This window comes from Diplotaxodon limnothrissa, linkage group LG23 (genome assembly GCF_057381915.1).
Source record: "Diplotaxodon limnothrissa isolate DT_005_m linkage group LG23, D_limnothrissa_male_GT1.1, whole genome shotgun sequence".
Taxonomy (NCBI): Eukaryota; Metazoa; Chordata; class Actinopteri; order Cichliformes; family Cichlidae; genus Diplotaxodon; species Diplotaxodon limnothrissa.
Genome location: NC_140617.1, coordinates 4,024,759 through 4,036,918, shown reverse-complemented (window position 1 = coordinate 4,036,918; position 12,160 = coordinate 4,024,759). Strand labels below are relative to the sequence as shown.

The 12,160-nt window shown below is 41.7% G+C and overlaps 1 protein-coding gene across 1 annotated transcript; it reads right to left on the bottom strand.

Moving 5' to 3' along the window:
* Positions 1-4,736: 4,736 nt before the first annotated feature.
* Positions 4,737-11,808, bottom strand: lpla (lipoprotein lipase a). The gene is made up of 10 exons (XM_085348771.1): positions 11,586-11,808; positions 10,616-10,821; positions 10,085-10,264; positions 9,458-9,569; positions 8,680-8,922; positions 7,847-8,089; positions 6,883-7,003; positions 6,543-6,725; positions 6,335-6,442; positions 4,737-5,803 (listed from the first exon to the last, which is right to left on the bottom strand). The coding sequence occupies exons 1-10, from the start codon at positions 11,683-11,685 to the stop codon at positions 5,752-5,754; spliced, it is 1,548 nt and encodes a 515-aa protein (XP_085204897.1). The 5' UTR covers positions 11,686-11,808; the 3' UTR covers positions 4,737-5,751.
* Between the last annotated feature and the right edge of the window lie 352 nt (positions 11,809-12,160).

Below are 12,160 nucleotides of genomic sequence, written 5' to 3'. Positions count from 1 at the left end.
CATGGTCGGACGGTCCTTCCCGGAGCGACCTGTCTGTGTGTGTGTATGTGTGTGCTTCTCTCTCTCTCCTCCTCCACCCAGTGGCTGACACACCTGCACCTAATTTGCCATCCAGCTGTCACTGATCATCCTCGTTGTGGACTGAGGTACTTAACTATGTGTCCGGATGGCAGTCGACGCTGGATTGTACTGGAGGCTCGGAGGAAGTGATACGGAGCAGAAGGTTGGAGAGAAGGAGTCCGCTGGATTAAGCCCTCGGAGGAGAAACACACTCAGATAATCACTTGGGAGACTCACCTGCACACCACTGGGAATTTGGAGATGATCACCGTTGGATTTTTGTACTTCGCTTTGTGACTGTTTTTGAGCACTGTAAATAAACGCACTGTTTGCTTCGCATCCAGAGCTCCGCGACTGAGTCTGTATTTCCCCCATTACCCGTGACAATGTTAGAGTGTGTAATAAATACAGTACATACCAAATTAATATAAGTTCGGATCTTTTTTTAAGTCCATTTTAATATAATTTTCTAAATAAATCCAAGTTCTTGATTCTGACTGCTAAACTGCTGCTACTTCACACTTTATTCACAAATCACTTGTGATCTGACTCAGACATGAGCACATATAAAATGATCATTCGTGAAATGGGACTCCCTGAAAGCTATTCAGATCACAAAAGACATATATAATTACCAACATACAGTACTTTACTAACCTATTATTGAAAATACCTTCTACACAGTGGCACATAAAAATAGCATTATGAATTTATTAAAGTATGGACTTAAAATGTGAAGCGCTTGCAGATTTTGAAAAATCCTCACCATGCAGTATTTAGAATCAAATATATTTTAGCAGCAGCTGTTGTGTTAAACTCTTTCAAAACAGAGAATAATTTTAACATTTTTGTTGTGATTTTTATTCCAGATCTTTGGAACTCTCCAGGTCACATTAAAACATGCATATTTAAATGGCCTGTATTTGTATAGCGCTTTACTAGTCCCTAAGGACCCCAAAGCGCTTTACACATCCAGTCATCCACCCATTCACACACTGGTGATGGCAAGCTATGTTGTATAGCCACAGCCACCCTGGGGCGCACTGACAGAGGCGAGGCTGCCGGACACTGGCGCCACCGGGCCCTCTGACCACCACCAGTAGCCAACGGGTGAAGCGTCTTGCCCAAGGACACAACGACTGAGACTGTCCGAGCCGGGGCTCGAACCGGCAACCTTCCGATTACAAGACGAACTGCCAACTCTTGAGCCACGATCGCCCCATTTACATTAAAACTGCAAAAAAAAAACTTATATTCAGTTCATTTAAGATGAATATAGCCATAAAAATGAGCGTTTGATGGAGCATCTAACTTGGACCATGAGTAAAACCCTGCAAAATCAATAATAATACCCACTTTTAGCCTCACCTGGACTGGACACCAACAGTACAGTCTTGAGATTCCTGCCCAAGGGCTTCAACTCCCAGCGCACCTTGAGTCAGGTGATCTCAAGGTCTCAGAGTGGTTTCATCCAAAGCTTGTAGTGCTAATCACACACGCCTTTTTTCACACCTGGGCTCATGTGATGATGCATATGATTAATAGTGGGTCAAGGACAACCACCTAAGGAACAAACCCCAACTAGGGTTTAAAAACCTGGGACTCTCCACCCTTTGGTTTTATGAAGAAGCATTTTCAATGAGAGGTAAATGTCTCCAAAACACTTAAAAGACAACTGTGACCTGGATGACCGAGAACCTACACAGAAATATTTTACATAATATCTTCATTTTTGCTCTGTTACATGAGGTGCAGGCCATACTGTGTAATAAAAGCTCCACTCCTCTTCTTCCTTTTGCACACACTCTCCAGATGTTGGTATTGCAACAAAACAGCTGGCTTCATTACTTTTTATTCTTCTTTGAATATGATTGGATTTTCCTTGAAAAACAGTGACTGCATTTGTTTTTCCACTCCTGCCTCTGCAGCCTTTTCAGGGGAAGCACTCGTCCCCTGGTGACTAAAGGGCAGTGAAGAACATGCCGGACCACAGCCAAGATTTGTTGGTTCCAGCTGAGATGAAAAATGGGCAAACAGTAATTCCTCCTTAAAGTTTGGAGACAACAGAATGTCTTTAATTTTATGTACTTCCAAGATTATTTCCCAAGCTGATTTCTGGGAATGGCACATGTTGCATATGAGAAAATCACACAAAAAAAGACGAACAGAGTAAAACTTTGTGTTTTTTAGGCTTATAAAAGACAGCAACAGCTTTAAACCAAGCAAAAATAGTTAATTTGTTACCATTTATACATGCAGCGTTTTTCCTGAGCACTAGTTTCAGATTGGAGAGGGCAGCAGGAAAAATGTAAAAGTCATCTTTGTGGCTTCAACAACACTTGTTCACCAGCAACAGAAAGTCATGAGGGAAAGTTTCCACAGTGACCACAAGGACAAAAATGCTTTCCTGTACCTTGACCTTACACTTACTCACACCAAGTTCTGTTACAACTCTTTAACCTTCTTTGTGTCCCAGAAAAGTAAATGAGCAATGATGTTAGTGATACTTTATGAATAATGGGAAACGGACTCTAAGAAACTCTTTGGCTGAAGGTTAGAAATCCTGTTATTCCCCAGTGACACTGCTAAAAGAAGAAAATACTGATTTCTACAGTCCCCTCACATTGGATCAGGCATTTTCAGAGTATCAGAATTATAGAAAATGAAACATTACAAACAAAGTCGGGGGAATTTTTGTTGTTTTGTTTGGAAGATTAAATCACGCCATGACCTGATCAACTTTAAAACTAAAACAGCCGTCAGCTGACATTCAGATTGTGCTTTGAGAGTTTAAACAACTAGAATATAAAAAAACATCCACATCTCATTTCATTATCCCGGTCCAGACTCCAAATGTTGCACAACAGCTTTCCTCTTTTTAGGAAAGTTTAGGTTTAGGTGAGCTGTGGGGCTGTGGGGGCACAGCAAACCCACACCTATTCAGGTTCAAGTGGATGTGTCTACACAGGGCATACAGCATTTTGGGCCTTTGGGACTACTACATGGTCCACAGTGTACTTACCCATAGAAAACCCACGTGGAGCCTCAAAGGGGAAAAAACTGCTGTGGGCCCTGCTTGGGCACACCCATTTGAGGCCCATTTGAGGGTGGAGAGTCCCAACCAACAGAATATGTTGTTTTCATATTCTGTGAAAGTTCCCCAGTTTGAGCCTCGGAGGAGACACATGTGAGGCCCCAGCACCGAAGTCCACAGTGTGGAGTGGGGCTGAGGTGTGCGTTACAGGTGTGCCTGCTGTGGACCCGTGCGGGAAAGCTGTTACTTTTAAGTAATATTACAGTCTTTATACACAAGGGTAGTAAAAAAAGAGTGTTTACATAAACAATTCTTCTTTAGGGTAAATCATCATCTGTTGCCAGGCAACATCATCTGTTGCCTGGCACCTTATCCTTAATTTTACAGTACTGTGGTGAGCACTGATTTATGCACCTATATGGCTTGAGTCCTCCTAGCTATGGAGTGTACTTTTAATGAAAAGAGCAAAAGCAGTTTTAAGAACTGTATCAGTGGTCGAAACCGTTTTAGCGGCTGCTCAGGAAATGGTAACACGTGGGAAGCTGAAAGTATCATTTATTAAAATATCCGAGCACGCATTCTCAGTCAAACTAAACTGAAATTGTTTGAAAATGTACAAGCATGGCTCTCTCCACAAATACAATCAAGTATCAGGCCATAAAACTGCAAGTCAGCAAGTAGAGAGCATGAGTGTATCTCCAGCATTCTCGGTTGCTATACTTTTAATTTATTATCAAAGTAATCTATATTTAATTTAATTTATTTGTATAATCACAGGTAGCACTCAAAGTGGCCAGAATATTTTTCTAGCTCTTTTCACAGCAAGATATTTTTTTCCTTGTCTTCACTAACATTCACGATTTCAGTTTTATCATTTCATGAATGCCACACATGCAGAAGCTTTACTGGAATGAAAATGTAACGTTAGCTTCTTCTTCTGCCTCAGTTTCACCATCCTCTGTAATGCCATTCCCCTCTCACTACATCCACAAATCTTCTCTGGAGTCTTCCTCATTTCCTCCTGCCTGACAGCGCCATATTCAACATCCTTCATCCAGGATCTCCACCATTCCTTCTCTCCAATCCAATCCATCTCAGTTTTGCTGCTCTAACTTTGTCTTCACACTGCCCAACCTGAGTGGTCACTCTGATATACTTATTTCTCAACCTCTCAGAGTCTCAGAGGTTAGATAGGGCGTCATCTTGGCGCCCTATCTAACCTTCTCCATCAACACTCTGAAAGCAAACATTGCATCTGCGCTGCACTGCTCCTCACTAATCATCACCCTTCGTCTTAACCTAGCTTCAACAGCTCTTCCCCATATCTTCATGATGTGGCTCATCGGCATCGCCACAGATCTGCACATCACTCCTTGTTCTTGAGAACTGGTACCAGAACACATTTGCTGCATTATTTATATGTATGAGTGATGCTGATACATGTAGCCTTCATTATAAGGCTCTGTTCTTTTGATAGCAAGGGCTGTTGACCCCTACCTAACCAGCGTCTGCACATGCTCAAAGTAGTGGTTCCATCAACAGCTAGAACTGGGACCAATTTGATCGATCCTTCCAAGGTCTCGCCCACAAAAACACAAACCGCTTGAATTGTAAAAAAATAGAGATGACAACGGGAGCCTGCCAAAATATATTACAGCTTTATATACAAATATATAAATGTACAATCAATAAATACAAGGTGAAGTAATCTTGAGATGTATTATGGCTGTCGTTTATGTCAGTCCATCACAAATCATAAAGGCTTGGGTGATTTTTTTGTAATGTTTGACCTTTTAGTATATGGCTATAATTGAGTGAAATGAGGTAAACTGTTTCAGGTGAGATGCTGTTGACCGAGAGGCGCACTTATCCTTTAAAATTTGATCAGTTTACCAAAACTAAAAAAAAATGCATATCCTTATTGGAGTGCAACCTCGATGACCTTAACATCTGAACTGCTTCGAGGGGCGGAGAGCCTTTTAAAGTGACCAGTGACACAATAACCAATAAAATCAAAGATCAAGCAAGACTTCAAAAGATCAGATATTACCATGTAGCTCATATTTGAAAAGATACTGATTAAGGTATTTACAAAGACCACTGTGATTCTCCATTCAGTAGATTGTAAATGCTTCTTTGGTCCCTGTTGATTGTTGGCAATTAGTGGTTAAGTAAAGACAAATGTTGGGCAGAAAATAATCACTTTGGACATTTAAAAAACATAAAAACCAACAAAGATGTGCCAAAATTATGCCTATCACTCTGGATTATTTAAACATCAATAATAATCCAAGTTCACAAAGGCTCAGAAAACACATCGCTTCTGTCAAAGTATATCAAAGTCGGTATAAACAGTACATATAGGATACAAAAAGCAAAAATAATGATTACAAAGCAGTTCAGCTACTTAAAAATGTCAGCACATCATCAAGAAGAAACATGCTACAGCAGCGTGATTTCTAGCACTGTGGATGAGGTTAAGTTGGTTGCACGGGAAGTTCAGTAAATACAAGAGCAGGAGAAGAAGAAAAAAACACAGCAAATCTCATATGTGTCCAGTTATTTGCGAAGGCTTTCCCAGCGTTGCTGTGTGCTGCCCATCTTTGGCTACGTGTGAAGGGACAGATGATACGCGCGGTGGGTGTTTGAGTGCAACTTCAAGCTTCCTGCTGCCCAAAAAGGCTGCCCTTCGTTTTAAGCTTGTGCGCCCTGGGAAGAAGAAGAGTAGAATGAGACATCTTGTCTTTGATAATACGAAAACAAAGCTCGCAGGACCTAAAGAATGCTATCTATAGGATTCAAATGTGATAATTGTTTTATTCTTGTTGCTCTTGTTTTCAGATTTCATCTCCTCCTGGCCTCCACACTTTCCTCTGTCATGCATATCCACAAACATCTTCGGGCCGTCCTCCTTTCATCTTGCCTGGTAACTCCTCCCCTCTTAATACATCCAGTAATTCTCCTCTTTGCATGTCTAAACCTGCTCAATCTCCCCTGAACTGCCCAATGTCTCTGCCTAAAACTCTTTCTAATACATTTGTAACTGTTAATTAAAGTTTAATGATCTATTTCTGTGGTTCAGGTTTGATTTACTCATTTTTCCACTTCCTCCAATTTATCAGGTATGGGGAAAATTGAGTTCTCTACATCTCTCTAACAAGATAAATCTACTTTTTACATTTAGGCAAACACTTAAAGATTTTATTTAAAGTAGAAAATGTTTCACTGTCTTTAACTTACAGTTTTTCTTTACGGCTCTGTTTGTCTTCCTTTGACTTGACAAAGACGGCGTTCTCTCCTCCCCGGGTGAGGTCAACAAACTCTCCGTCCTTTGCATTAAAGATCACCCTGAATACACACAGAGAAAAAAAAACATTATTAACATCCTAAATGATTATTTTTCCGTCACAAGACTGCAGTGCATAAATGTCAGCAGGTCTGAACTTACTTGGACTGAGTCTCTCCACACTTGATGCGAAGTTTTCGGATGTTGAACTTGGTGTTGCCCCACCAGTTTGACCAGCTGATGTACGCATCCCGCTCCCAGCGCAGCTTCACGATCATCAGGTCTCCGATATCCGTGTCGGTGGTGATGAGGAAGGATTGAGTGGTGTTACTGTTCAGGGCTGGTCTGCAAGGTTAAGACAAGAGAAGCTGCTCAGATTTGAAGGTTCTCTACACGGATTGTTAGATTTGTCTACCTTTTCTTGTAATCTACATGTGCACGTCTTTGCAAACTTGGTTTTAAAGTTATAAAAGTAAATATGTATGCTGTTTAATGTACTCACAGAACAAAAGGAATATCTTCCTTCTCTCCATTTGTTCCATACAGGGAAATCTTCATTGGCTGCTCCGTGAAGCTCTGCTTGTTCTGGCTGAAGAAATGTGCCTTCACCTGGTAGTGGAAAACTGTAAGAAGGGGGGATCCAGTTGTTAGAGATTAGCCCACTTCTCTTATTTGACTGCTCCAAGTTTGTTTATCACTAGAAAAGCTTATGTAACCTGGACCTTTCTCTATCTCAGTGTGACCTTTACAGACTGGCATTTAAAACACGGATTTGCGGTAAATCCTGGCTGGTTTCATTTGCAAAGCCACATAAATGACTAACAGCCAGATTCCCAGACACGGCTCAAGACGTGTACCAGATTAGAGGAAAAATTCAATCAAGATCTTTGTTGAAAAAAGTCACTGAGTGGCGAATGAGGCTTGATCCATGTTGGAGACCCTATGTATCTACAAAACATGCTAAGCTGTCCACACAAAGTTTCTAACAATAACACTGTTGGCTTGTGTCAATAAACTTTTCCATTGCTGGTGTCCACTGGTCTCACTTTTCCTTAACATCCCCTCCAGATAAAGGAAACACCCATGACACCTTCTCGTAACCTTCTGAGTGCGTGATACTTTTTGTACACGTGTCGTTGCAGTAAGTCATCTTTCCTGGTCCACAAATTGTGCACAGCAACACTACCAGTACTACCAGTAATTCCAGCTTCAGGAAACCACATGCACACTAAGAACACCACAGAACAGTAGCTCATAGACTGAGGATTACTTTAATAAAGTATGTGAATGGCTTAAATCATTATAATCCTCCATAAAGTACATAAAACCAGCTGGAATTTTCTTCAGCTGTTAAATGTTAAATTTAATCTCTTTTGCACTGCAGGGAGCATCCATTCATTCTACTTTAATATCACTGACAGATACTCAAATCTTTTCACGTGCACATCCTTTTTTCTGGTTTTTACCTTTGAAAGGCATCGTTCCACGAGTCTTGAGGTACATCGTTGTGCTGCGGGCCGTGCGGACTTTTTTCACGTTGTAGCCGATCTTGTTGCAGCGGTTCTTCCTGCAGCTGAGGCACATTCCCTTGTTGAAGGTGTCTTTGGAGTTGCATCGGAAGGCCACGCTCTGCTGCTCGATGTTCAGCAGAGAGTCGATGAACAGGTGGATGGAGCGCTCGTGGGAGCATTTGACAAGCTGGTCCATATCTGCGAAACAGAGAGCAAAGAACGTGTAAGGTTTCTGCACATCGCCCAGGTAACGTCACGCAAACATGGAAAATTACTTCCTCGTGTTGGACTTTTACTGTTTTTTTAACACATGCTGACCCACAAGCCATTTCCCACTTAATTCTGCTCTGCTCTGTTAAAGTACAACAGCTGAGGGGGCAGAACATCAGGAGGTACTTTAATCTCTGTCACAGTGCAAGTCTGTTATGACTGGAGGCAAACACGCTTTAACTGCGGCCCTGAAAGCTTTTATACAGTCAGTGTCTGTTGATGCCACGTAAACTTACAAGAACTGTTACAGACATTCGTTAAACTGATCGTTTATACAATTTAACCGATCACCATTATCTTCTGTTTTTGCTCATTATACTGAACATAAACACTCACTCTTGGTGTTGAAGAGCAAAGATTATGTGATGCTGCATGTGCTGTTATGAATCCAGGTTATATTTGTATTTGGCTGTGTGTTATCATCAGTAATCAAATCAAACCTAAACAAAGTGCTTCAAAGTGAATATTTGTAAAAGTGCAGTCAAGAGCAAAAAGCAAGGAGGGTTTGTATGTCATACTTTGGAGGCCTTTGATTCCTTCTAATGCAATTCCCATCAAAGTGTTCTGGATGTCGCAGCCTGGCTGGAAGGTGCCTCCGTTGGGGTAAATATCTATGTGACCCACTGGTCTCTGGATGCCAATACTGCGGTCCGGGGAGCCCCTGGTGTTGGTGTGCAGGACATCCACAAACTGGGCATCGCCTCGGGACAGTGTGCTCTGTTCATCCGCGTGCTCGAACGTGGGGCCGGCGGGATCCAGACCTGGAGAAAAAGAGGGATTTGCGTTTTTTTTACTGTGTCACAACAAAGAAAATATGGATAGATTTGGATGTACTAGAAGAAAGCGATCACTTTTATAGATAGATTTACTAACAGAGCTGCACATATTATTCTTGGCAGGTCAGACGGATTTCAAAGCTGGAGCAACGTCATAGTGGCAAAAAAAACCTGGAGCCACTAGCTGGCAGGAGCTCAGTAGATGTAGATACACATGCATGCCCAGATTATGTTTCACTGGCATGCCGAGGTGCTTTTAAGAACGGCACTGGAAAAAAATACTCATACATATTGTATGGTATGTTAACACACAGGCACTTACACTATATTTAGTATTTAATGGTATCTGAAAACAGGTCACAGTGCTTACAGCTAAAACACCTTACACAATCCTAACTGTAATGATGCAGTTGTGTGAGACTGTGCTGTCAGTCGGAACAGAGGGCAACACTGACCCATTGTGCTAATAAATCTATAATGTGAGCAGATAATAATCCATTTGATATCTTAATGCTCTTACCTGTGATCCGGCTGATTTTGTGGTTGGTAAGGTCTCCGGCAATTCCAGCAACATGCGCTCCCAGACTATAACCCAGCAGATGAACTCTGTCCCAGGGCAACTGCAGCTCGTTCTGAAAGGTAAGAAATGCGTCAGAAGAACATATTACACTCCCTTAAAACAGTTTGTAGAGAATCCTGCAGACTTGCAAGAGGGATCGAAACTATCTGTAGGTTATAGCTTTTCCAAATGTTCACAGAATTTTGGAAATCCTCCAAAAAAGGGGATCATTTTATGTAATTTGGGGTTTGCCAAATCTTTGCAAGCTTCATGTAAACAAATTCTTCACGCCAGTTCCCCTTTTAGCCTTGTTCAAACCAAAGCTGCGCTCCACTAAGCCTTGTTAGGAGACGCTGTTGTGAGCCACAAACGCGGTCATAAAATATTTTTATTGGCATTTAAAATCATAACCAGTAGGAAAACATATCCGCAGCAGCACCACAGGGTACAAAACATTACATCATGTAAAGCAACTTTCTCTGGCAGCACACTGACGACAAGTCAGCGCTGTGGTAATATGGGCGTCCAAAAGGAAAAAAAATGTGTTAAGTTAGTTGTCAACCGCTGCTTTTCTGTGAGAGCACTCACTTGTATCCAGGTAACAAACTTGGCGACGTCACGACCCACTAGTTTGGTGTAGGCGGCAGAGGTCGGGTAGTGCTGGTTGGCTCGGGACAGCCAGTCCACCACAATCACATTAGCAGTGGGTACACGGTCATACAGAGCAGACACCAGCTTGGGCACCCAGCTCTCAAACATCCCTGTTACCTACAGGAACACACAAAGCTAGTGTGAGCTCAACTGCAGTATGGCATGATTTATTCTTGCCTTAGCCCTCGCTCTGTGTCCTGTTGTTGGAGAACAGCCAAAGCATCATCAGGTTCAAATTTTGCTGCCTGACTGGCCATAAATCACATTAAAACAGAAAATGCATGGACTTCCTATCATTCCTTACCCAGCCTGTTTCCTCTTACAAGTGTAGCTTTGTATTAAGTTTACAATTCTGCCCCAAAAATAATAGTACAATTGGTAGGTTTGGTTTTTCAACATCAGAACAAAGTATTTCTGTCATTTGCAAAGAGCAAAACATGGCTGTCAAGTGTGCTCAGTGTGACATACCGTCCAGCCGTGTATCACAATGAAGGTCTGTGTTTCTGGATTAAAGTTGCACTCCTTGATGGTTTCCGGCCTCCCAGGTACTATGTAACACATGTCATCATCCGGGGTGTCTGCGGTGCGCAGGGAGAACTTGGACACGATGTCGGTGAAGTCGGTGAGCCATTCAGTGGTATTCAGCAGTTGATCAATGGTGACTGTGGTGTTTGCTGTTACAACACACACAAACAAGCAGTGCTGGATTGTTATGATATGACAGAAAAGCGGGTGTCTGTTGACAGGTGAGACAAAGACACTTTTTTACGCTGTTATTAAGTTTCAGTTAAATGCAGCTTTTCAATAATGACGGAAAACTCTTCAAAACAATACGGTGACATAGTTTTTTTAATTAAGTGAGTCAGCATCATTCTTACGCCTCGGACTGCTGATGCATAAAGCATTGTGAGCGGTGGAGCAGTAGGAGTGTAAAGCGTGGCGGTGTCGCCCCCTTTTGTCTCCTGGATTCCCACCAGCACAAGTTTTGAAAGTTTCGTGAAAAAATGAAGAATGTGGATTTTCCGGAAATAAAACTGGATCTTGTAAAGTAAACAATAATAACTTTTTCCCTATGAGACAGACTATGAAACTGAATTTGCGTTGTAACTTAATTAAATATGAGCATCGTGTTTTTCTACTCTAATATTTTTCATGTTTTATAATAAAACTGCGAAAATAAATGTGCGAATATTTTTTGCTTTTAGTTTTTCCTGTGTTGATGCCTTCTGCTTTACTCTTTCCTCGGACAAAAGCCTCTTGGCCGCAGTCACACATGGAGCTAAAGACCTAAACTCCGTCCGCTTATTACCAGGTTATTACCGGTCAACACGGTGCAGCGCGCATTAATTAACCTGCATCCATTTACTTAAACAGAGCAACATCGGGGTAATATGATAATAATAATTTAAGATAAATAAAAAGTATCTCAGCCACTTACCAAAAGCGGTGGTGTTGGATTCAAGGTCTGAAGAAAAAGTTGCAAAGATTTTTCCCAAAATTATCCAAGCAGTTAAAAAGCAGATATTTTGTTTTCCCATCTTATTGATGTGTTTCTTCGAAATGTTGCTGGATGCTGGTGGAGCAGTTGTAGATCCAGTTGATGTTGGACAGGTCAGAAAGTGGTGTGAAGCTGGAGCTGAGGAGTGAAGTTGCTTATGGTCTGTCACAGTTGCCGCTACAGGTCATCTTTATTGGTGGCTTATTTGAATATTCAAGTACGATTGGCTGGAGGTTCGAGGGCGGAGACTGATGTTTACCCCAGCTCTGAGTGAGCGAGGAGAAGGAGAACAGATCATCCACATCCCTTTACAGAAGAGCTGGCTGCACGGCAGTGTTTTATTTACGCGGTGATAACAGGGTTAGGTATGAATTACCATTCAAGACAATGGATTTTTAGAAAAACACCAGAGTTTCCTCACACTTCAGCCAAACAGTGACATTTAAAACAGCATATTAGACTCATTAACTGGTGTATGGATTTGGATGCATGTGTTATTATTTTATGCAACATAT

What these genes read in the sequence shown, in the direction of transcription:
- lpla (XM_085348771.1), bottom strand. Translation starts at nt 11,685, where the DNA reads ATGGGAAAACAAAATATCTGCTTTTTAACTGCTTGGATAATTTTGGGA. An exon ending in ATCCAACACCACCGCTTTTG is followed by an intron (nt 10,822 to 11,585) that starts GTAAGTGGCTGA and finishes GTGTTGTAACAG; the next exon opens with CAAACACCACAGTCACCATT. An exon ending in CAAAATCAGCCGGATCACAG is followed by an intron (nt 8,923 to 9,457) that starts GTAAGAGCATTA and finishes CTTTTTCTCCAG; the next exon opens with GTCTGGATCCCGCCGGCCCC.